Source organism: Hakea prostrata, chromosome 8 (assembly GCF_041222555.1).
Source record: "Hakea prostrata isolate BN-2017 chromosome 8, UWA_Hpros_2, whole genome shotgun sequence".
In the NCBI taxonomy this organism is placed as follows: domain Eukaryota; kingdom Viridiplantae; phylum Streptophyta; class Magnoliopsida; order Proteales; family Proteaceae; genus Hakea; species Hakea prostrata.
This window is the reverse complement of record NC_142607.1, coordinates 41,698,265-41,724,188: the sequence shown is the minus strand read 5'-3', so window position 1 is coordinate 41,724,188 and position 25,924 is coordinate 41,698,265. Positions and strand designations below refer to the sequence as shown.

The 25,924-nt window shown below is 37.9% G+C and overlaps 2 protein-coding genes across 2 annotated transcripts; both read left to right on the top strand.

Annotated features, from left to right (window-relative positions):
- Positions 1-10,025: 10,025 nt before the first annotated feature.
- On the top strand, positions 10,026-15,196 carry LOC149007949 (putative copper-transporting ATPase HMA5). Its single transcript, XM_089165662.1, has 6 exons — positions 10,026-10,477; positions 11,108-12,499; positions 12,963-13,217; positions 13,626-13,748; positions 13,998-14,477; positions 14,588-15,196. Exons 1-6 carry the CDS (start codon positions 10,187-10,189, stop codon positions 15,002-15,004), a joined length of 2,958 nt encoding a protein of 985 aa, XP_089021788.1. The 5' UTR covers positions 10,026-10,186; the 3' UTR covers positions 15,005-15,196.
- A 4,660-nt stretch (positions 15,197-19,856) lies between these two features.
- Positions 19,857-24,440, top strand: LOC149007948 (mitogen-activated protein kinase kinase kinase 3-like). The gene is made up of 11 exons (XM_089167181.1): positions 19,857-20,215; positions 20,415-20,669; positions 20,860-20,947; positions 21,108-21,170; positions 21,506-21,666; positions 21,809-21,884; positions 22,231-22,290; positions 22,380-22,487; positions 22,586-22,813; positions 23,794-23,894; positions 24,003-24,440. The coding sequence occupies exons 1-11, from the start codon at positions 19,857-19,859 to the stop codon at positions 24,202-24,204; spliced, it is 1,701 nt and encodes a 566-aa protein (XP_089023307.1). The 3' UTR covers positions 24,205-24,440.
- The last annotated feature ends 1,484 nt before the right edge of the window (positions 24,441-25,924 follow it).

Below are 25,924 nucleotides of genomic sequence, written 5' to 3'. Positions count from 1 at the left end.
ACAACAACAATAAGCATTGTCCCAACTAAATGGGGTCGCGGTTATATGGATTCTTGCCCTCCAATCAGTTATGTTCGAGGCCATGCTAGATACAAGGCCTAAGCTATACATATCATTTTTCATCCACTTCTCCTAAGGTTATCTTAGGTCAACCCCTAGATCTTCTAATTCCTTCAATATGGATTATATCAATTCTCCGTACAGGGGCATTTAGAGGTCTCCGTTGAACATGGCCGTGCTACCTCAAATGACTTTCTCGAAGTTTATCACTTATGGGAGCAACTCCCAAACCAACTCTAATATGATCATTTCTTATCTTATCCATCCTAATTTTGCCACTCATCCATCTTAGCATCTTCATTTTTGCTACACTGAGTTTATCTATATGATTCTTTTTAACAACCCAATACTCTACATCATATATCATAGTTGGTCAAACAACGGTCTTATCAAATTTTCCTTTAAGCTTTAATAGAATACGCCGATCACATAAGACCCCGGACGCACCTCTCCACTTCATCCATCCTATTTTAATTCTTTGGGAAACCTCATCTTCTAAACCACCTTTTTTATTTATGATTGAACTTAGGTACCTAAAACAATCACTCTGAGAAATCTCTTTATCGTCAAGTATCACCACCTCATCATCTTCCTGATTATGACTAAAGTTACAAACTAGATATTTTGTCTTCGATCTACTAAGTTTAAAGCCTTTTAATTCCAAAGCTATTTTCCATGATTCTAATTTAGTATTAATCCCCACTTGGGTCTCATCAATCAACACAATATCATCCACAAAAAACATACACCAGGGGACTTTGGAATATAATTGATAAGATTGTTTATTGATCTTGAAAATTTTATTATAAAATGTCTTCTTAATTTTAATTACTTTGAGAAATTTATTCTATATAGATTCTCCTCTCTAACCAATTTGACACATTACCTTTAAATAATTGGGATGTAAATGATAAGATTGTCCGTTAATTTTAAAGATTTCGCTATAGAATCCCGAGAAAAATTGCCAAAAAGTCTCCAAAATATCGTGAGAAATCGATCTTTTGGTGATATATCCGATCTTTTGTAGATATTGGTTTCGGTGGCATCAAAATTTCGGTACTTGTCAAACCGGGAAAAGTTTTGCCAAACTTCGGGCGAAATTTGCTGAAACTTCTAACTATGCTTTCATTGAATTTATTAATAAATTGACCATTTTACCCTTATTATCTTTTGATAAATTAAAGGAGACATTGTAAATGGAAATGAATGACAGTCGGATACCAGTGAAGAGTTCAAATCCTTGGTTTTCAGGTTCGGGCCTGCTCGTCTCACGGAAAAGAAGAGGAAGGAGATTGGGAGCTCCATCGAAACCTGTCGGCCCCAACCCTTGTAAGTCGTCAACTTTCCCAGAATGTTTAGCTTCTTCAACAGAAAATTTCTTCATACGAAGTGGTCTGCTTGTTCATCATCAACATGTTTCCTTCACATTCGAAATTCATATCTTAGGTTTTGTTCAATTGCCACACAACAAACGGTAGATTATCTAGTAAACAAATGTGGGTTAACCCAAGAATCTGCTCTTAAAGCCGCCCAAAGGATTAATATCAAATCCACCACAAATCCAGACTCGGTTCTCGCCCTTCTAGACTCGTATGGCTTTCCTAGCTCCTGTATCTTGAAGATCATCAGCAATGACCCAAGGATACTCCGTATGAATCCTAAGAAACTGTTGGAACCAAAGATTGTATATTTTTCTACTATGGGGATTTCAGGCCCCGACCTTGCAAGGATTCTCTCCAAGGATTCAAGCCTACTGGTGTGTGCCAGTTTGAGAAACCAAATTATTCCTTCCATTGGGTTCCTTGTGAGTTTGCTTCATGATCGTACAAAAATTGTTCAGGTCTTGAATAGGTTGAGGTGGACTATAGGGTTTCGAAAAATAATGGAATCTAATGTTGAGATATTGCGAAATCAGGGCGTACCAGATTTTTCGATTTCAAAGCTAATTATACTGTGTTCTCGAGTGCTTACTTCAGATCAATCTCGGTTTAATGAAGTTGTCCTGCAAGCCATCGAAATGGGGTCGGACCCCTCGAGTTTGACGTTTATCTATGCTGTCCGCTCACTGACACAGATGAATAAGACTACATTGGATGCGAAGCTGGAGGTTTTTAAGAGTTTTGGATGGTCAGACGATAAAATACATTGCCTGTTCAGAAAAAATCCCTATTGTTTAGCTCGCTCAGAGAAAATTCTTAAAATGCAATTGGATTTCTTCATGAACAAACTGGGTTGGACTGTGGTGGATGTTCTCAGGATCCCACCTGTTTTGAATTTCAGCCTGGAGAAGAGAAATATTCCAAGGTGTTCTGTTATTCAAGTTCTTCTCTCCCGGGGTCTGATGAAAAAGAAAAGCATGAGTTCTGCACTGTTAACAAATGAAGCTAGTTTCTTGGAAAAATTTGTTATGAAATATCAACAGGAACTACCTCAGCTTTTGAAGGAGTACAAAACACAAACATGACATGGAATGACTTGGGAACTGGGATTGTTGATTTTTCAAATTTGTTCTTACAAATTTGACAGGTATGTACAATTTTTGTGCTTGATGATACTTAGCAATTTAATTGCGTTGGTTATTTTCTCTTTGTTTACAAGCCACATTCTGTTCCAAGGAAAATTTTACATGTTAAAAATTTCCATGTATTCTTCAAGAAGGTAAATATGATGTAAAATATCATTAAGATTTTCCAGTGCTTGTTTGGTATTTATTTACCATGACATAATTATTCATAGTGTCATTTTACTCAGATTTCAATCATCCCGTTTCTACCATATGGTTTGATGACCACATTGGTCCATAGATGCAATGATGATATGTCATCAATCTAAGGTAACAAAGGGTGACTTCAACTTGTTGAAGTCTTACAAGGGAAAAAAAAATTGATGTGTAAAAGGCTGCCACGTTGTTATGTTCACATATGGGTCCATCTGCACTGAATACAATGCCGTAGGAGTTTGTATATAGGTTCTCCATTTTGATTCTTTAGTGGAAATAAATTCTCAGTTGACATAGTTTACCTTTAGTTGGTAGAAGAACTTTTCTAAATAGACCACTCTCGCGTATCAATGGGTTGATTACTTGTGTTAGATCTTTGTGAGGAAGATAATAACAGGTTTTAAAGAAGAGAAAGGGGTCAGGGGTGTTCATCTAAGGTGGTTCCATTCTTAAGGAACAAAATTTGTCATGATCTAGGTATTGGTAACTTGGTAAGAAGGTTTGCATGTGGAATGAGGATTACAAGTGATGGTGGATTCACTCCTTGTCTGTTAGATTATCTTTTTGTTCTGGTGAATAGGATTTGTAGAAATTGTGCTGTTTTCTACGAAGGCTACACTTGGTAGCCAAGAAAGAAAAGCAAAACATAATGAATAAAAAATTATGTGATGAATGACTATTTTATGTCTCTCTCTCTCTCTCTCTCTCTCTCTCTCTCTCTCTCTCTCTCTCTCTCTCTCCTCTAAATTCAAACTTTTATTCAAAATTCTCTTTTCCTTTTTCTGTTCTTGGCTACCAAGCATAGTCTGTTTTTTGTAAGAAATTCAACCCTTGAATTCATAATTGTGTGAAGTTCCTTTCATCCCTTTATTTGGTTAGATTTCCAACTTTTTTGGATTCTTAGAGATTACTAGGGGGAATTATATATGGGAAGTTACGCTCTAGCTTGAAAGATTTTGCCAATGATCCAGGTTTTCTTTTGGACTTGAAGGTATAGCAGAATTTGACGTTTGTGATTATGAAAGTACGTTTCTTTTGGGGTGGGGGCTTTTGCATGGCCACTTAGTCCAAGAATCTGGTTTAATTTCTTTACTAGGGTTGGAACTCAAACCATAATTCATTGTGTTGAATCTTAATTCTTGGATATCAACAATTAAGTGTGGGTTATTTATTTATTTTTTATTGTGGATGAATGAAATAATCATTAACCAAAGCCCCAAGAGGAGAAAATGTACAAGAGAAGAGAGAAAGGGGAAATATATATATATATATATATATATATAGTGGGGGGGGGGGGTGTTACAACCTGCTAGAAGGCAGCAAAGGGGAACCTAAACCTTAGGAGACAACAATAAGTCTGTTCCTTGGGGTGTCCAAAACAAAGGGGTGGGGAAGGGACTGAAGTTTAGTGGATACATCAAAGAAAATGGTTCTCCAAATCGACTCTAGGGATCTAAATTTTGGAGGTCCATCTTCTGAGGTTCCGCTCCTACCGAAGGTGAGAAGTCAAACTGTTGAGCATCAATTTTCTTATAGTATCGCAAATAGAACCTGCTAAGTGCCTCAAAACCCAAACCCATCCCTAGAGAAGCCATAGGAGGCATTTGGATAGGGGCCAAATAGTAATGATGGCTTTCACCCACAAGGAGCGAGAGAAGGGGTAGGAGAAAACGAGAAGGTCTATATCTTCGGGGATGGTTCCAACATCGGATGCAGTTTGGGGGGGGGGGGGGGTTTAGGGAAGCAAATAAGGTTCCAAGTGGAGGAGGTGGAAAGAGAGCCAGTTAGGGCAGTCATGGGTGAATATGAGTTTGGACCAGACTTGAGCATGACTTGTGGGGGAGGGTTCAGCAGAATATGAGTATTCCTTTGCTGCCTTATATTGAGACTTATTTGTTATTCAATTTGGATATCTCATAATGGACTACTTTTGTGGAAAATCTGATTTCATCCCTTGAAAGTAATGCCCAAACCCACTGATCTGTTGAGAATAGTAGAAAATGAAATCAGTACTGTGAATACACTCTTTTTGCTGGACTCTTGATAGTTAAAGCAGTTTAATTTCCTAGTCTGCAAGGTGCCCTATATATTCCTCAGCAGTCGTGAGTAATGATGCTCTATTTATCATGAATGTACTTCGATGTTTTTTTCCCGAAGAACACTAGATGAGACAGATGTGGACATAGAAATTTCTTTCACTGATAATTTTGCTGTAGCATAATACTCGATCGACTTTATGAACACCTTATAAAGGGGGAACGCAGTGGAATCTGATATGAGGATAACTGAAGAACTACCTACTATAGGAGGCTGATGATATTTAATTATGTACTAAATTTAACTGTTAAGACCAATAATGGTATCTTAGACATTACAAGTCTACCTAAATTAATCTCAAGACTTTTATTCTTTTCTCTTTATTACTATTTTGTTCTCCTTTTTAATGAAGTGATGTATTTGTTTGTAGGATTGAGGCTTGGAGTATAGTTTAGTGATATCTAATACTTCTAATGGCAGCAGACATGCTAAAGCTGGCAGACTGACGCTCAGGTGCAAAATCTTGTTATCCTATCCAAAAGTTAAGAATAGATGATTAACTAGCAGTTCAGTTAGTTGAAACTCTCAGATTGTAACCCATTCAAATGTTCAGCCTATAGTTCTTCATTCTTTGTTGCATTTTTCAGTGAAAGCTTAAAAGTGTTATTGACTCTCAATATTTCACTTTAGTTCTTTGGGCTGTCAAGATCACATTTGCTGTGTTGCTGTATATGAAGGAGCTTCCTGAGTCTGAATTGGCACAAGCATGGTTTCCTGTTTCACTTAATGCAAGGAAGCCATTCCTATCTTATTGAAACTTGATTCCCACTGGACCGGTTGATATGGATTAAGGTTGAAGCAGCTGAACCTTTAACTTTAAATGCATTATTGTCCATGGGTTGTTCTATGAAATCTTGCAAGCTGTAAATTCAGTTGGTCATTCCAAGTTGTTCATGACCGACCTGAGCTTTCACCTTTGTTGGGGGGGGGGGGGGAAAAAAAAAAAAAAAAAAAAAAAAAAAGAAGAAGAAAAAAAGAAGGGGGAGGGGGAAAAAAAAAAATCCCACACGCCCCCCCTTCCCCCCGGGGGGGGTCTTTCCAACCACCCAAGGAATGGATGAAAGTACCTTCAAGATTCTTGCCCTTTACAGAGAGCTACAGAAGAGGTATGTGGTGAAAGTACCTTCAAGATTCTTGCCCTTTACAGAGAGCTACAAAAGAGGGATTCTATAGTATGGATGATAGCTTTGGGGAGAGTGAAGATACCAAACCAAAAGATATGAAAGCTTGTAGGACAGATTGGATTAGGGTGAGCCTCCTAGCGAAGGACGGAAGTCTCCCTTTCTACAATTGAAACTATTTTTTAATGAGGTCGAGCATCAAGGTGCAATGGTGGCTAGTGAGACAAGTAGGGACAATAGGAAGACCAACATATTTCACGGGCAAAGAGCCTAAAGAGAAGCCGGTAACCTGGAGGAGAGTTGGTGAGCGAATCAAAGGAGCATGAGAAAAAGACTCTGGATTTAAAGAGGTTGACCTAAAGGCCAGAGACAGCTTCAAAGAGATGAAGGGAGTCCATGATGGTTAGATTCATAAAAGATCATCAAGTCATCTGTGACAACAAGGTAAGTGAGGTTGAGAGATATGCAACTAAGAAAGGGGAGATTGGATTTATAGAGATCTGCACTTGATTTTAGATTTTTAGTGCAGGGTATTGAATTAGGCATCAATCCGCTACTCGTCCTTCAATTCCTTCAACTCCTTCAGTCAGAGCCCGATAGTACCTTTCACCACTGTACTAGAAGCGCATCCACTTCAATCATAAAATTACTCTGGCATAAAATAGAATGTTGTTACCAAAAATAAAATAGAGTGATTTTTTTCAAAAAATAAAATGTTAAATATTGAGAAATTATGAGACGTTTTAAATATTTTCAGAAGAAAACTTCCAAGTCGAGTGCCAGTGAAGAGCTCAAATCCTTGGTTTTCAGCTTCGGGCCTGCTCGTCTCACGGAGAAGAAGAGGAAGCAGATTAGGAACTCCATGCTTGAAACCTGTTCGGTTCCCTACCCTTGTGAGTCGTTAATACTTTCCGAGAATGTTTAGCTTCTCTAGCAGAAAATTTCTTCGTATGAATTGGTCTGCTTGTTCATCAACATGTCTCCTTCACATTCGAAATTCATATCTTAGGTTTAGTTCAATTGCCATAGAACAACCGTCTCTCACGGTAGATTATCTAGTAAACAAATGTGGGCTAACACGAGAATCTGCTGTTAAAACGGCCCAAAGGATTAACATCAAATCCAGACTTGGTTCTTGCCCTGCTAAACTCTTATGGGTTTCCTTCGCTCAGAGAAAATTGTTAGAATGCAATTGGATTTCTTCATGAACAAACTGAGTTGGACCGCCTGTGGATATTCTCAGGATGCCACCTGTTTTGGGTTTTAACTTTGGAGAAGAGAAATATTCCGAGGTGTTCTGTTATTCAAGTTCTTCTCTCCCGAGGTCTGATGAATTAAAAAAAAAGCATTAGTACTGCACTGTTAGCACCTGAAGCTAGTTTCTTGGAAAAATTTATTAGGAAATATCAACAGGAGCTACCTCTGCTTTTGAACAGTACAAACGTAGCATGGAATGATCTGGGAACTGGGACTGATCATTTTTGAAATGTATTCTTACCAGGTTGACAGGTATTTATAATTTTTGTACTTAATGATACACGACAATTTAAAGATCTAGTTTATTTACTTGCTTACTTTGATTACAAGCCACATTCAATTCAATTGGTATTAAGCCTCCATTTTATTTCCATGTAAGAATCTCATTTTTGTTGGGGTTGCTGGGGGAGGAAGGTTGAGTTAGTTTCTTTGCCAGGTTTTGAAGTTAAATCTTAAACCACAATTTACTGTTTTGTATCTTACTTCCTGGGTTGAGCTTGAGTTCTCAGAATATGAGTATTTCTTAGCTGCATTCAGTTCCTGTATGGGTGTCTTGTAATGAACAAGCTAGTTATATGGAAAATTGTTTAAAATAATGTCCAAGTTCAGTGATATCTGTTGAGAAATAGTATTTCCAACAGATCTCCTAAGTAATCCACACCAGGCAATTCATCCTCCGCAAATAGTTTCTGTATTCAGCCATTAACATAACCATATGTTCCTAGAACAGTTCATTTCTTCTTCAAATTTTCCTATCAGTACAGCATGTAGCAATAGAGCATGTTAGCTGTAGTTAAATTACTTTCCTGTATGGTTTTCTGAACATGCTCTCTTTATAGTGGGTGTATTCTATCCTGGATTGTTGATAATAATCATATTTCTTCTATGAAATCAAGGAACTTGCAATGGGATGAACGCATTATTCGAGCCTTAATGCGCGTAACAAAGGTGTACTAAATATTCCTCTGCCATTGTCATCATCTCTATTTATCTTTCCATTGAAAAGTATAGTTGAGAACTTGAGATGTTATACTAGATGGTTGGACTGCACATTGGTACATCTGCACCCAAATGAAATGTACTTTATTTTTTTAGTTTTCCTGTTCTCTTTTCTTTAAACCTTTTTCATTTAATTTTGCTGTAATTTACTTAGGAAATATAACCCTGACTTCTACCCTCAAGTTTCATTATTGTGTGAAGTTTCTTTTGTCACTTTATTAGGTCAGATTTCCCAACATTTTTGGGTTCTTCAAGGATTATAGCGGAAGTTCCGCTCTAGTTGGAAGATTTTGTCCATGATCCAAGTTTTTCTTAAATTTCAAACTTAATCTCACAAATAAAATGATAAAAATGTCAACAGATAATTGAAAACCTATATTCAATCTGTATGTATCACCATTTAGAAGAATCTACTTAAGAAAATAATTATCCGATAGTCACCTGAATCTAACTAAATTTGTCAAAAAATCGATAAGATATTCTCTAAATTCGTCTGAATATAATAGAATGTGGATTTGGTATTACCACTATCTCATTTAAATCCGATCCATTACATCCCTACCTATAATTTGTGGTCAATAGCGGAGTGATGATCCGGACTTGTCATATCCCGTGTTGAACCCAAACCATTTGCAATTTTTTTTTTTGGTAAAATTATTTGCAAATTCAACGAAGATATTTTCAGCACTAGAGATTACATCATCAATTGTAAAGCTTATAAATAAAAAACAACATCATTTTGCCTTCCTCGGATATATCATGCAAGATAATGACGCTTTCCATATGATAAACAAGATAGTTGTGTACGTCGCTTATCTTTATGAAATATGCTGCCAAGAAATGAAGAGTTGACTTTAATTTATAATATATAAAAAATTAGTATAAGAAATAAGTTAAATAAGAAGGGTATTGATACGGGACAAATCGGATCGAACCCGTTGTACCAAGTTCGGGTATAGGATCCTGGTTGAACCGCAATTGAGACCAGTCTTGACCGAATTTAAGCGATCGTGTGTGAAGAAGCCATTTGACGGTTAAGAGATATGAACGATATCCCTAAGATTGCGGGATACGTGATCGAACCATGTAAGGCAACTTCCATCAAGAAAGAATGGGGATCGTGCCAAGATTGGTAACTACCTACCTTTCCTTTCCGAATATCGAGGGTAAAATTCAATAATCGGACGGCCATCCTATGAAGATCACTAACACATCCAACGATCGAGAATCAAAGGTAAAATATATATAAACTAGTAGTCTACTCACACATGAGGTATCTGAATCGTTTCCTTTACAATTACGTTCATTTTTGTACTCTGCAACTAGCCAGAGTCGTGTGATTAGTTCATCTACTGATTTAGCCTTCAGAGGTGGCTTCCCGACTCTTACGGTCAGGCCATTTCTAACATTGTTTTGCAAGATCATCTTCATAGATATCAAGACTAAGCATATTTTAAATAAATATATCCTTATTTTTTTCCCAAAAAATAAGAAGGGTGTATTTCAATCTCTCTCCACGTTTCATCAGCTCTTGCCTTCCTTGTGTAGGAGTAAGACAAATCTTTACCATTTCATATATTTAAAATAACTTATCTCCATTTTTCTACCCAAAAAAAAACTTATCTCCATTTTATTTTTAAATAAAAATATAAATGTTTCATGATTGTAATAATTAATGTGTATTACGTATGGATTATCATGTGTGATCTCACGCACTTACGTGCGAGTTGGTATTCTGTTTCAACTGTTTTTTTCGCTTAAACAAACTTGGAAACTTTCCTTTTAACAAAAGAGAAAAGAAGTTGCTGGGAGTTCATTTCTGGGGAAGAGACGACGCAAATGGAGATCTAAGCTTCAGAGTTTGAAGAAATCTTTTTACACAGCGTCGTCGAAATTGTTGACGGAGCAAGAGGAGAAGAAGAAGAAGGAAATCATGGCAACCAAATTATTGGCGTTAGCTTGTTTTCGAAATGATAGTCACAGTGGAGATTTGTCTACTCGACCACATTATCCATCGATGCCCAAGTACCCTAAAGGTGTCGCTGTTGAGGAGATCATCGAGGAATCAGAGGTTAAAGCTCTGTTCTCAGTTATTGGTATGACCTGCTCTGCATGTGCTGGCTCGGTGGAGAAAGCCATTAAACGACTTCCAGGAATTCGTGATGCTGCAGTTGACGTTCTGAATGGCAGAGCTCAGGTTTTGTTTTATCCTAATTTCGTCAATGTAAGTCCGAGAAACTTTTTGGTTTAATCTTGTTTGTCTCTGTGATATTGATGTTTATTGTTTTTTTCTTTCAATGGTGAATATTTGAATTTTTATTCAAGATTTTTCCATTTTTCTCTTTCGAACAACTCTAAATCTTGGCCTCATTCTGAGCAACAATCATTAGGATTCCTTTAATGGGAATGGTAATCAGATAAACAAATTCTCAAATACTATTGAGAAAAATTTCTGGGATTTTGTTACTACCTGAATTATTCAAAGAAAGGGGCTGAAATTGAAGAATCGAACTAGTCAACGGGGGCTGGCGCGAGAACTCTGGATGCCGTTAAATTCTTTGGTGTAATAATTCTCCCCGCTTCTTGGCTTCGCTGTGGTCGTGGGTTCGGGCCGTGGGGTAATGTCTTTGCTTTCTGTCTTTCGGCGCTCTTTTGGTGAGGAAGTGAGATTGCATGTGATAATTTTTTTCTAGTCTTTGAGAACACTGTTATACGACTTTATAGTCTGTCTTTATGCTCTTCACATTTGTGCTTGAGCTATTAAATTCACTTCACATATTAGTTGGATGCCACGGTTTGCTTGATCGTTTTCTTCTCGCACCAATTAATGTTACTTTTTCACATAAAAATACAGGAGGAAACAATTCGGGAGGCCATTGAAGATGCTGGATTTGATGCAACATTAATCGAGGACGAGGTGAATGAGAGATCCCTGCAAACATGTCGATTACTGATAAAAGGAATGACTTGTACTTCCTGTGCAACAAGTGTTGAATCTGCTTTACAGGGTATTCAAGGTGTAAAGAAAGCCCGAGTTGCATTAGCAATTGAAGAAGCAGAGATCTGCTATGATCAAAAGATAGTGAACCCCAATCAACTTATTGAAGCAGTTGAGGATGCCGGTTTTGAAGCCACACTTATTAGTACAGGGGAAGACAAAAGCAAGATACAGCTCAAAGTAGAAGGAGTACTCACTGATCATTCTATGAGGATGATCAAAAGTTCACTTGAAGCCCTTCCAGGAGTTCAGGATGTGGCAATTGACCCAACAGTTGATAAAATTTCCGTGTCTTACATGCCACATGAAACAGGACCACGGATTTTCATCCAAGTAATAGAGTCAACTGGTTCTGGGCATCTCAAGGCAATGATATTCCCTGAAGCAGCACAAAGAGATTCTCCTAGGCAAGAGGAGATTAAGAACTATTACAAATCCTTTCTCTGGAGTCTTGTTTTTACTATTCCGGTGTTCCTTACCTCTATGGTCTTCATGTATATTCCTGGTCTTAAGGAAGGACTAGATATTAAAGTAATCAACATGTTGACTATTGGAGAACTTTTGAGGTGGATACTATCCACCCCAGTGCAGTTCATTATTGGCTGGCGATTTTACACAGGGTCCTATAAAGCATTGCGCCATGGTTCGCCGAACATGGATGTTTTGATTGCATTGGGTACCAATACAGCTTACTTCTATTCTGTCTACTCAGTGTTGAGTGCTGCTACTTCAGAGGAGTTCCAAGGAACAGATTTTTTTGAGACAAGCTCTATGCTCATTTCCTTTATTTTGCTTGGGAAATATTTGGAGATTTTGGCCAAGGGGAAGACATCTGAAGCCATTGCCAAGCTTATGGATTTGGCACCTGAGACAGCAATATTATTGACTCTTGATGGTGATGGAAATGTGATTAATGAGCAAGAGATTGACAGTCGATTGATCCAAAAGAATGATGTGATTAAGGTGATTCCTGGTGCAAAAGTAGCTTGTGATGGTTTGGTTATGTGGGGTCAAAGCCATGTCAATGAAAGCATGATAACAGGAGAAGCTAGGCCAGTGGCAAAGAGGAAAGGTGATACTGTGATTGGAGGGACTGTGAATGAGAATGGTGTATTACATGTTCAGGCAACACGAGTTGGAACTGAGAGTGCTCTGTCACTGATTGTTCGACTTGTAGAATCAGCACAAATGGCCAAAGCTCCAGTCCAGAAGTTTGCAGACCGTATTTCAAATTTTTTTGTACCTTTGGTGAGTATTTTGTTATGTTTTTAATTCTCTTCCAAATCTTGATTCAATTTCAAAGTTCTATTTGTGTACTTCAGTGAGCAGTTGAAATGCTTGGATGAGCTAATAAGTCTGGGAAGGAATTGGTAGTACTTTTTTGTCTTTCATTTTTCTATTGATTGCCCATGTTTTACTTTAATTGTTACTAATGGCCGTTGTTTTGGTAATAGCTTTGGATGGTAATTTTTAGAAACTCCTAACCTAAACTTTCCATGTTAAATCATTGTGGTTTTGCTGTTGAACCAAGTGAATGCCAGGGATAAGTAGCAGGAATTGGATCGATTATGAGATTTAATTTCAGAAGATAAACTCTAGTTTTGGGCTGAGTAGTCTAGTTAGCTTTCTACTTGTGCATATGCAGTAGTTATCAAACAAAGGCTCTTTGCTTTTCAAATTTTTAGTAATTGTTTTACTCGAATTCTTGCAGGTTATCACCCTTTCATTTTGCACTTGGCTTGCTTGGTTTTTAGCTGGAAAACTCAATGCCTATCCAAAGTCTTGGATACCAACCTCCATGGATAGCTTTCAACTTGCTCTTCAATTTGGCATCTCTGTTATGGTCATAGCCTGCCCTTGCGCTTTAGGTCTTGCAACTCCCACAGCGGTTATGGTTGGTACTGGAGTTGGTGCTTCTCAAGGTGTACTGATCAAGGGAGGTCAAGCATTGGAGAGTGCACATAAGGTTTCATGCAAGATTTCACATCATTCTTTTTTTTTTTTTTTTTTTCCCCTATTTTTACTACATCTAAAAATCAAATGATTTTAGAATTGGGAGAGAGTTCATATTTTCAAGCTTTCCTTTAACTTTCTTCCGTAGTATTTGTAGATCAACTTATACGTATACAAAGCAACGACTCTCTTTCAGTTGCAATTTCAAACATTAATTGAAGCTATAAGAATCACTGAAATTGCATTTTTTTTTTTTCTTCCTTTTTTGTAAGAATTTCTCCATTAGGTTGACATGCAACATTTCGACCGCACTCCATGGCCCTTCCTGAGCTCTTTTATGTTGTCAGATTTTGTTCTTTTCTTCCACATTGTTAGTTTGGTACAACTATACAATAGCATAACATAAAGAGGTTCTTTTCAGGTGAACTGCATTGTGTTTGACAAAACAGGAACCCTCACCATTGGAAAGCCAGTGGTTATAGCAACAAAACTCTTGAAGAGCATGCTCCTGCGTGAATTCTATGAGATAATTGCTGCTGCTGAGGTAATCCCTTTCTTTCTCCCCTGCCAGTTGTTTCTAATACTTATTTTCACATGCATTCTGCTATATCTCTAGAGTTTCAAGTAGTAGAATGAAACCTCAAACTCACTCTCCCAACCTCCAAGCCCCACCAAACCAAAAGTAAAAAGGGCTTCAGATTCTTACAGGGTCTTGCTTCCCTTGGTTTCAATACACTGCCTCTCTTTCAATCTTACCAATCAGGTACCTTTGATGTTGTGAACATTCTTTCAGGTTAATAGTGAACATCCATTAGCCAAAGCTGTGGTCGAATATGCCAAGAAATTCAGAGAGGACGAAGAGAACCAAGTCTGGCCAGAAGCACAAGATTTTGTCTCCATCACAGGGCATGGTGTGAAAGCAACTGTTCAAAACAAAGAAATACTTGTTGGGAACAAAAGTCTGATGTTGGACTCTGGAATATTTGTTTCTGCTGATGCCGAAGAATTTCTGGTAGAAGCTGAAGCGATGGCACAAACTGGGATTTTGGCTGCGATTGATGGGGAGGTGGTGGGGTTGATAGCCATATCGGACCCACTAAAGCCTACAGCACGGGATGCCATATCCATTCTCAAGTCTATGAATGTGAGAAGTATTATGGTGACAGGAGACAACTGGGGAACTGCAAATGCTATTGCTAGGGAGGTTGGAATTGAAACTGTAATCGCAGAAGCTAAACCAGAACATAAAGCAGAGAAAGTGAAGGAATTACAGGTAAATTAAACAATTGTTGGATTCAAAAAATGTTTGACACCTCTCAGCTCGTTGTTTTTATTTTCAACTTCCACAATAGATGCTTTGTAATCCTTTTCTTCATGGTCCAGGCAACGGGACTAACGGTAGCAATGGTTGGAGATGGTATCAATGACTCACCTGCCCTAGTGGCTGCTGATGTGGGAATGGCTATAGGTGCTGGAACAGACATTGCCATTGAAGCAGCTGACATTGTTCTGATGAGAAGCAACTTGGAAGATGTGATAACTGCTATTGACCTCTCTAGGAAAACCTTCTCTCGAATTCGAATGAACTACTTTTGGGCATTGGGTTATAACATTCTTGGCATCCCAATTGCTGCTGGAGTCCTTTTTCCATCCACTAAATTCCGTCTACCTCCATGGGTTGCTGGAGGTGCAATGGCAGCTTCATCAGTTAGCGTTGTTTGCTGGTCTCTCTTGCTTAAGTATTACAAAAGACCCAAGAAGTTGGAAACCCTTCAGATTAGTGGGATTATGGTTGAATAATCAGCCTTTATAAAGTGGATTCATGCTGGAGAAATTCTCAATCAACAAGAGGTCACCACTCCCTCGCTGATGATTGTTTAGTTGAGCTCCCATTTTCGAGGAAAAATAAGAAGACATAGTTTGCATTCGATCTTTGGGCCTTTTTGGTTGGAGCATATGTGTAGCTCTTGTTTGCAATCCTCATTGTGTTTGGCTTTGCGAGCCTCTATTGGGCTTGGCCCTTTGGCTCCAGTGGATTTGAAGCTCTGTACATATTCTGATATAAGCTTGAACGTTGATAGAACGTTATGTGACTAACATCATCGGATCGACCTACTTAGAATGATGATGTGTTTCCCTGTATAGATAGACATGAATGAAATAATGAAATCTGTTGTTTTTGAAAGTGTGGATTAGAATATATGCTGCTAGGTGAACCTAGGGGTTTATTTTAGTTGAGGGTGACGATTAGAATTCTAACCAGCCGAGCCCAATCCCGATTCCTATAATCCACTTCTGAATCGTCCACTTTTCAAGATCGTTTCATTTTCCATCCACATAAGAATCTTTTTTATTCTTTTTAAGCATTTTCATCTGTATAAAAGTCAATAGATAAGGTCCCATGCCTGGAAGATGACAAATCATTGTGTCATCATATCAATTTATAAATAAATTTATTATATTTTTATTTCTTTCTTGCCAACCAAAAATAGCCATGAGTGACAGAGAATACCCAACAAAACAAACATGGGATTCCGCAGAAATTTAGCATCAGAAAATTTTAAAACTGAAGCTCCAGGTCTATGGCGATCGCATGTCCCAACCTACCCGATGTTTTTGGTAAAGGAAATAGGAGATGCTCCAATGTTCGGCTTTATCTAGTGCGATCTTGCATGTCCCAACCTAGTACCATGAATATACTCTTTTAGCGTTTTAATCTACCACCTGAGTTTGAGCAACGCCCCCCGTGATAAATAACCCTTTTTGCTGGACAGAAGCGCTTCTCCTAGTTTGCAAGGTGCCCTTTAAATTCCTCTGCAATGGTTAGTAACCATATCTACTTACCATGAAGGTACCCTTTATGTTTTTTCCGAAGAACACTAGATGAGACGGATGTGGACAGAGAAATTTCTTTCATTGATAATTTTACTGTGGCATAATACTCGATCGACTTTATGAATACCTAAAGTAGGAAAGCAATGGAATCTAATCTGAAGATAACTGAAGAACTACTATAGGTGGCTGATGACATGTACTGAATTCAACCGTTAGAACTGATAATAGTATCTTAATCATTACAAGTCTACCTAAATTAGTCTCAAGATTTTTTGTTCTTTTCTCTTTATTACTATTTTTTCTTTTCTTTTCGTTTTTCTTTTTCCTTTTTTCCTCTCTCTCTCTTTTCATGAAGTGATGCGTTTTTGTAGGATTGGGGCTTGTTCTATGGTTTAGTGATATCTAATGCTCCTGAGTTCTAACGACTCTGGTGCAAAATTTTGTTCTCCCATCCACAAATTAAAGAGGTTTATGATTAACTAGCAGTTCAGTTAATTGAAATTCTCCTGTTATGATCCATTCGAATGTCCAGGCAATGGTTCTTCATCCTTTGTTGCACTTCCCAGTGAAAACTTAAGATGTAACGGACTTCCTCCCCTAGCAACAAAATGTGATAATCAAGAGTCGTAGAGTCAGGGTATTTTTTGTAAATTTACAACTATTAAATTTTCAATATAAAAATAAGAAATCATATTTACAATATAATCCCTTGTCTTTTAATTTTCCACCATTTGATTGATTTTTACACCGGTGGCAAAATCTTGGTGGTCAGCTGCTGGTAGCAGCAACTGCCCTAAATAAAAATTCATTTTTTTCCAATGAAGAATTGCTTTTGAGCCGCATGATGGGGGAAGTAGAGGATGGGAGAAGCCAAGGAGGCGTACAAGAAGGCTATCAGGATCTAAACCAATTCGTTCACTGCCAAATCAAGAGGAAAAACCCTATTTAGGGGGACTTGACGGATCAAAGAGTGGAAATCTTATGAACGGAAAAAATGAATCTTTGTTGTATCACTCTTAATTTCAAATTTAAAGAGCTTGAGATGGATATTTGCAATGGGCGTAGAAGCTTTATTAGCCTTATGGACGGCTTCCTTGGCGAGCATTACGCAAGTGAAATTGTTGCAGCCAGATTGAGCTCGTTTAAGAAACTGAGTGCCTTGGACGAAGTAGCGAAAGTTGCCTCGATTTTTCGATCATAACTTTGCCATGGTATAGTCGTCAGTGCAGGAGAAAAGAAATAGTGGTTTTGTTTTGTAAATTTTTGACAATAGAAGACCTTTGAGTGTAAAAAAAAATCATATTTACATTCATAACCTAGGATTTTCCCGTCCAACCGTTGGATTTTTTTCCATACACGTGGCAAAAGTTTGACCGTTTGTTGGAGGCTGCTACACTGCAACAAATAAATAAATAAATAAAACAACTCTTCCTTCCTTGTTTTTTCTTCATGGGAGCTTGCTGGAGCACTTGGATCGCTGAGAGTCCAAAGGGTTTGGGAAAATTGGGAATTGAGTCGGTTAAATTCTTGTTTGTGCTTCTCAATTTGTTGGCCCAGGGTTTGATCTCGATATGTTATGGGGTTCTTGGTTCATGGGTCTATTGTAGGTTTCAACTCGCATTCAACTTATTGGTTCTTCTTTTCATTTAAGCGGATAAAATCTCCACATGTTAAGACATAATACAAGTAGCATCACTATTTTGTAAATTGGGGATTGAGTCAGTAAGGGTTAGGGACTCAACTTAGTAAATTTCAAAAATTTAAACCTTTAAATGTAAGGATAAAAATTTTATATTTACAAATATATCCTCACAGCTTTTTTAACAAGCGACGAATTTGTTTTGAAAACGTGGTCAAATCCTAACCGTCAGCAGCTGGCAACAACTACTGTGGCAAACAAAAATCCCACAAGGAATCCTTTTAAGTCTCGTTAACGCTTCTTGAATGTTTAGCTTCTGTAGCAGAAAAATTCCTTCATATAAAGTGGCCTGCTGCTAGTTTACGTATTTGTCTTCTTCAGATTCGAAGTTCATCTTCTAGGTTTAGTTCTAATGCCACAGAACAGAACAGCCATCTTTCACGGTGGATTATCTAATAAACAAATGTGGGTTAAAGGGAAAGGTCCCAAGAATCTGCTCTTAAAACTTTCCAAAGGATTAATATCAATTCCACCACTCCTCTGGGTTACCTAAGTCCTGTATTTTGAAGATGATCAGCAGCGATCCAAGGATACTCTGCGTGAATTCAGAGAAAATCTTGGAACCCAAGATTGTATATTTTTCTAAAATGGGGATTTCAGGCCCCGAGCTTGCAAAAACTCTCTCTAAGGACCCCAAGGATATTAGTGTGTGCCAGTTTGAGAGACCACATTGTTCTTTCCATTGAGTTCCTTATGAGTTTCCTTCAAGATCGTAAAAAAATGTTCCAGTCTTGAATAAGTTGAGGTGGAATTACAGGGTTCTGGAAAATGATGGAACCTAATATTGAGATATTGCGGAATCAGGCTTACTGGGATTGGTGTTTATTCAAATTGTGTTTACTCAAACCACAATTCATTGTTTTGGACCATTAATGTGTTTGTTTAGGATTGAGGCTTGGATATCTTATAATGGACTAGTTTTGTGGAAAATTCTGATTTGATCCCTTGAAAGTAATATCCATATTAACTGGTCTGTTGAGAAATAGTGTTCGAGCAGATATACTACCAAGCTAGGCATCACCCTGAAGTTTGACACGGCCATAGCAGGTGCAAAAGTCTTGAGAAGAATTTTCCCAAGATTGCTGAAGGGGCAAACACAAGTTATTAATAGTTAATGATTAATAAGACTGTTCAGTTTGTTGAAAATCTTATCATTCAGATTATAATCCATTCAATTTTTTTTTTTCTTCTTTACTATCTTCCGTGCAGTGATTATGGTTCTTCATTCTTTTCTAAAGCATTTCTCAGTGAAAGCTTGTACTAACAAGTTAAGAGTCTAACAAGCTGTTAGTTCGTTTGGGATGTCAAGATTATAATCCATTCAAATGTTCAGGCTATGGTTCTTCATTCTTTGTTGCATTTCTCAGTGAAAGCTTAAACAATTTCTCACTTTAGTTCTTTGGGATGTCAAGATCACATTTGCTCTATGTATTGGATATGAAGGAGCTTCCTGAATCTGAATTGGCACAAGCTTGGTCTCCTGCTTCACCTCTGTAATGAAGCCATTCCTGTCATATGAAACTTGGTTTCCACTGAACCAGTTGGTATGGATTAAGGTTGAATCAGCTGAAACTTCAACTGAAAATGAATTGTTGTCCATGGGTTGTACTGTGAAATGTTGCAAGCTGTAAATTCAGTTGGTCATGCCACCAATATCTTTGTAGCAGCGCAGTATTTTGATTATTTGGGTAGTTCGGGCAGCAACTTTTGAGCTCCAATCTCCAAGTAAATTCAGATTTTCTACCTCTAATTTTGGCACCTCAAGGTGCTTATAATTATTTAGATTATATATGTTCTAGTTTAGTTTTTGAGATTTTGGGACTCTCCTTGGAATTCAACTATATTCATTATAATTTCATCATTAGGTCACGTAATACATTTGCTGATTTCCTTGCTAAGGTAGTCTGTCGTTTTCTCCCTTTCTAGATCAGGTTGAAATGTTCCACCATGATTGATCAGTCGCTGTTATTCTCTTCCAAGTCTCCTTGAAGTCTTTTATTTAATGAAGCTCCTCTCCTTTGACCAGAAAAAAAATCCAACTACCGCCGCCGGTTCCATGACTTGAGCTGTAATTCACAGTATCTTCTCTCTCCATGACACAATATATTGAAATCGAAAATGCAAAGAAAGGAGAAAAGTCTCTCTCTCTTTTCTTCTCTTCTCTCGTTCTCGTCTCTATCTGCTATACTGCTAACTGCTCTGGTCGGAAGACTTCAAAGTGGTGAAAGCATGCTTGCTTGGTGGGGAAGGAAGTCTAAGAAGAGCAACAATGAACAAAAATCCGCTGCTGTTGATGGAGTTTCGGAGAAGATGGGGGTTCCTTTGCCTCGCCCGTCCGTCTCGTCGGTGGCGTCTCTGTCAATCGATCATGGAGTTGTGTTGGGGTCCAGGTCTCGGTCGGTTTCCGTTTCCAGTGTCAGCTCCTTTGGGTATTTGGATGATGCTCCCCCTGATCGTGGTTCCTTCGGCAATTCTGGGTTGGTGATCAGTCTATATTTCTTTTCCTCTATTTTGACTCTTTCTGGGAGTTCAAGGGTCCTTCAATTCTAAGCTTTCTAAGTTCACTAATCTCATTTATTTTCAGAATTATGGGCTCTCCATTGCTGCGATTGCTAATTATAGGCTTCACTATGCTTTGTTTTCCATTTCTCACCTAACAAAATACAATATGTTCAGCAGTGAACCCAGAGCACATGAAGAAAACAGGTTAAACTCACGGTCAAGAAGCCCAAGTCCAGTATCAAGGGGTTCGACCAGTTCTTCATCACCTTTACATCCAACAGGAAAGAAAGAAGGTCATCCATTGCCACTTCCCCCAGTATCCCATCCAAATCATTGCACCTCTCCCAGTATAAGAAGTAGATCAAGATGGAAGAAGCGACAGCTCCTAGGAAGAGGAACGTTTGGCCATGTTTATGTTGGGTTTAACAGGTAGCAGTAATTCCTTGTGTCAATTTCTTTCAAATTTTTTGCTTTTCCTTCAGTTTCTTCTTCTTCTTCTTCTTCTTCTTTTTCTCTGTGGTGGGGGATGGGGGTGCTGCTACTCCACAAAAAGAACTGATTAAACTAATGGGATTTCTTTTTTTTTTCCCTTTTTTAACCCCCCCCCCCCATTTTTCAGTGAAAATGGTCAAATGTGTGCCATAAAGGAAGTCAAGATGATTTCTGACGATCAAATTTCAAAAGATTGTCTCAAGCAACTGGAACAGGTATCTCTTCCTGTGTCTGTCTTTGAGGCATTGTTTTTACTTTGCATCTTATTTTTTTGCTAAACTCAGCTTCTGATATTTTGGCTTGCTAGTCGTGCTTTGAATTATTCATCAAATGGAACTGTTGGGATTGTAACCAGCTTTTCTTTTGCTTGCCCAGGAGATAGCATTGCTTAGTCAACTCTCACACCCAAACATTGTTCAGTACTACGGCAGTGAAGTGGTATGATTAAATTTAGTCCACTCTAGAAAAGCTTTTCAAGTTCAAGACATGGCTGCCACCAATATTTTCCTTGCATTTTATGAAATTCAGTGTTAGGACCGACTCTTATCCAGTCCCTTCATCCTGGGACCTTGTGAAAATAGACCTCATATCTGGTTAAAACCCTTTCTCTTAGTCATCATTGACACCAGATATTAATCAACGTCTGAGCTATTTGAGCGCAGCTAGATATAGAATACAACTAATACTGAAGCTTACCTATCATATGTTGTGCAGAACTCCCTCAAATGTTCAGTTCTATAATCAGAATGATCTTGAAAATTTTATATTCACAGGCGGAAGACACAATTTCTATTTACTTGGAGTATGTATGTGGAGGCTCCATCCACAAATTACTTCGGGAATATGGTCCCTTCGAGGAACCACTCATCCAAAGTTACACCAGACAGATTCTTTGTGGGCTTGCGTACTTACATGGAAGGAATACTGTACACAGGTGCTTCCTTCTTATGCTGGTTTTGTGGAATCATATGCTTTCATACTCCCTCTTTTGGGCTCAATGTATTTGGTTTTCACATCCTTTTCTGTTGGAGAATGACATTACTGCCTTAAGAACTTAAGTGAAATGTATTCGACAGGGATATTAAAGGAGCAAGCATACTTGTTGGTCCTAATGGTGAAGCCAAGCTTGCGGACTTTGGCATGGCTAAACATGTATGTCTTTTAACACTGTGAAGACGTTCCATTACAGAAATACAAATAATGGGAATTCGCTTCTGGTATGAAGTTGTATACATTTTTTGAACCTCTTAAAAGGGTTCTTGTAGATTCTCTACTTGCAGTGGCATGTTATGGAATTCACCCATGTTCTGCTATGTGGCAGATGGTGAATTTTACCTCTTCACTATGCAATGCAGAGTGTAGTCCCCCCCCCCCCCCTCTGTTTAAGTAACCAATTAAAAAGGAATAGTATGTAAAGGGTAAAGTCACAAGATACATGCCAAATTAATTTTTCCTTGATGTACCTACAAAAATAATCCAATTTGGGGGTTTCTTCCAGATTACATCTTCTTCTTCAATGCTATCTTTCAAAGGAAGCACTTACTGGATGGCACCTGAGGTAATCAGTCCTGACAAAACTTAGTTTATTTTTTATCCTTCATTGTTTCTAAACATTGTTATTTCATTGTCAAATTGTATTCTGTCCAGGTTGTAATGAAATCCAGTGGCCATAGCCTACCAGTGGATATTTGGAGCTTGGGTTGCACAATTCTTGAAATGGCAACATCGAAACCACCTTGGAGCCAATATGAAGGGGTTTGATAACATTTCATATTCTAGTTGATTTTTGTTTAGCTAATATTGGACCTTTCTTGCATGATCTAAGACTAGCTTTCTTTTATTGGAATAAGCAGGTAGCTGCACTATTTAAAATTGGAAATAGCAAAAGCATTCCAAAAATTCCAAATCATCTTTCTAGTGATGCTCAGAGTTTTCTGAGGCTGTGCTTGCAAAGGGATCCATCTGCACGTCCTACAGCTTTACAGTTAATGGATCACCCTTTCATCCGAGATCAAACTGCATCAAAAGTTGCTAACATTAATGATGTTTCCCGATATTCCTTTGATGGCAGCCACTCACTGGTAAAACTGAAAAGATTCTAAATTTTCTTTGGCTATACAATCTTGATATTTCATATCCTTCAATCTGCTGAATCAAACATTCTGATGGGTATTTCCCGCCCCCCTGGGCGGGGGGCCCCGGCCGGCGGTCTCGGGGGGGGCGAGCGCCGCCCTGTTCTGTTCTGTGTTCTTGGGGGTCCTGGTTGCCTGTCCCCTGGTCTGGTCAATTAGAAGCTACTGCAGTGACTTGGTTTGAATTCCCCCCTCCATAAGTTTTTTTTGGATGAACAAATAAATTCATACCAAAAAGAGAAGAGGGGGAGGAAAGGTAAAATCGCACAAAGGACATAGCCCTAAGAATCGAGAAGCAAAAGAGGCTCAAGCATAGGCACTAAACAAATTAGAACATAGAGCAAACTATAGACATAGGATTTTATGTTTTTAGCTTTGTTCTTTTTCTTCTTCTTTCTTGAAGTCTTAAAGTCAACAATGAAGTTATCATCAATTTGATTTCATCCCTTGTTGGCATGAATACTTCTTCTGCAACCATACACAGGGGAGGAGATGTTAGTCTCAGAGACGATCTCAGCGGATTCCTTGTCACATATCAGAGGATTAGAGTTGCAAGAGATGGGCTGCTTACAAGAGGAACCCGAGAGAGAGGCTTGGGGGCCTCGAAGGGGATGGAGAGGAAGTAGGGTCAGAGACAGAAGAGGGGTTGGGCTGAGAGGACTGGACCAAGAGGCTAGGGACAAAAATAGTAGTAGGATTGCATCTATACAAGTACTCCAACTCTCGTTAGTCCTTGATTTTCAAGACTTCTATTTTTCCACAAGAAAAACTCTGATTTGTTAAAATTCGATGAGTGAGCAGGGAACTTGGGTCTTTTGTTCCATGTCCCATATGGCTTGTCTATTTCTTTCCCAGTTTGTGTTCTTATATTGGAACTACCATCAGTTCCCATTTCCAACTAACATTTTCCATATTTGTCACTCAAGCAGAGAACCTCAGAGTTGCCCAACAATACAAATGTCTCCATGCTGCAAAGAGATCATGTAATGACACAAGTAGTAACGTCTTCAAGAGCCTTTAAGAGCACTATGTAATATCCTGGATCTGTTTGCTCTATTTTCTCCACCATTTTTTCTTACTCATTCATCTTTACTTAGGATTATCCAGTAGTAACTGAAGCTGTGTAATAATTTTGCAGGGATAGCAACATAGTGAACCTGTCATTGGCAGTATCTCCCAGTTCAAGTCCTCCGTCGATGACATCCTCCAATCAAGAACCCAAACGCCTGCTGGGTCACCCATGGCAAGACCCATTGGAGCCATGCTTGGAAAGGGTATCTTTCCGGAGGACAGTGAGTGCCTCTAAATCTCGACATGTTAGAACTTCTCAGCGGCTATGATCATTGTATGTATGTAGCTTCAATTATTGTTGAAATTTATGTAGAAAAAGCAAAAATCAGAAATAAAATTCCTTTTTTTGTTCATATTTTTTTTCTTTTTTCTTTTTTGATTTTGGAATGGCAACAGCTCCAAAGTACTTACTTGTTCTCTGCTACTACAAGAACTTGAAGTTGAAGTTGAAATCTAATTATGAGGGGAAATTTCTTTTGATGTCTAAAAGTCTGAAGAGACATGTTGTTGTTATGTTCACATATGCATGGGTACTGGTGTACTGAAACCCATTAATGCTTTAGGAGTTGGTATATATATATATGATAGGTTCTTCATTTTGATTCTATGGAATGTTGTAGCTGTAAATTCAGTTGGTCATTCCAAGTTGTTCATGCCACCAATATCTTGGTCCAATGGATCCCAAAACCTGAATGCATTTTTTGAAAATTGTTTTATATTTTGTTTTCTTTCTCTTTTTTTATAGAAACCTATTAGATGTGTTTACACACTTTTTTTTTTCTCCATCTTTTAATAAAATCCATTAAACATAATTAGATGTACTTTTTATTTAATTTCACCCTCATTTATAGAATTCATTAAAATAAAAATAAAATATTCTATAGAAAAGGAGGAAATGAAAGAGAAAAAAAAAAAAGAAAAAAAAAGAAGCAGTTTATCACATATAATGATTCTTCAAAAAAAAAGAGGAGAAAAGAAAAGAAAAAAATTTGATTAAAAAAGAAAGAATCGCATTAGTCAACTAAAAGGACAAAATATAGAGTAATTTGACATTTTAAAATATGAGGAGAGGAGAAGGAGAGGTAAGAGTTCACTTTTTTTTGAGACGTTAGAGGTGAAAGTTTTAAGTGGAGAGTAAGAGTAAATAAAGAGTAAGTAACCTCAATGGGTGGCTTAGTTGGCAAAAGACCAACGCTTCCACATAGGATGTCAGAGTTTGAATACCCTCGGGGCCAGGGGCTATATTAATTATATAAAAGCTCCCTTGAGGATGTAATCGTGGTGCGTGCAAGCTAGCCCGGATGAACCTTGGATCCAAAAAAAAAAAAAGTAAATTTTCCCTTTTTTTATTATTATTATTATTTTTATATATATTTTTTTAATTTATCTTGTGGTATTATAATGAAACAATGACTTTCAAACTACCTATTTGAACAAGATTGTTATAAATATTCGAATGTCAAATAACTACGAATGATAACATCATGCCAATTTACTTTTTTTGAATCGAAGGTCAAACTTATGAGAGAAAAGTAAGAATAAATAGAGAGTAAGGAATCACATGTAGTGATGGTTTGGTAGTCTCAAGCTCACTCCTATAATCCTTTATGGTTTGCCAATCTCCATGTCTTAGATTTGAATCCTCTCTATTCATCTGTTGCTTACATTAGCATGGGATCGTCACCAGCTTCCTAGGACTATACTAGGCCTCCAGTGGGGCTGCCCTAAACCAATGCTTGCATTGGTAGTTTTTGCGGTTAATGCTTGCATAGGTCGAACTCGAAAGTTCGAACATTGTGTAGCAGGAGGCACAATGTTGAGACTACTTCATCTCGTCTTTATTTACTCAGAAAAGAAAAATATAGTAAGGAGCGATTGAGAATTTTTTTCTTTAAAAAAAGTCACCTACGCTTACGCCATTGTATTTATTTTATATGTTTTTCTTTTTTCGACGTAGAATGGGATTCTTGTCCGCCGGATGGTAATCAC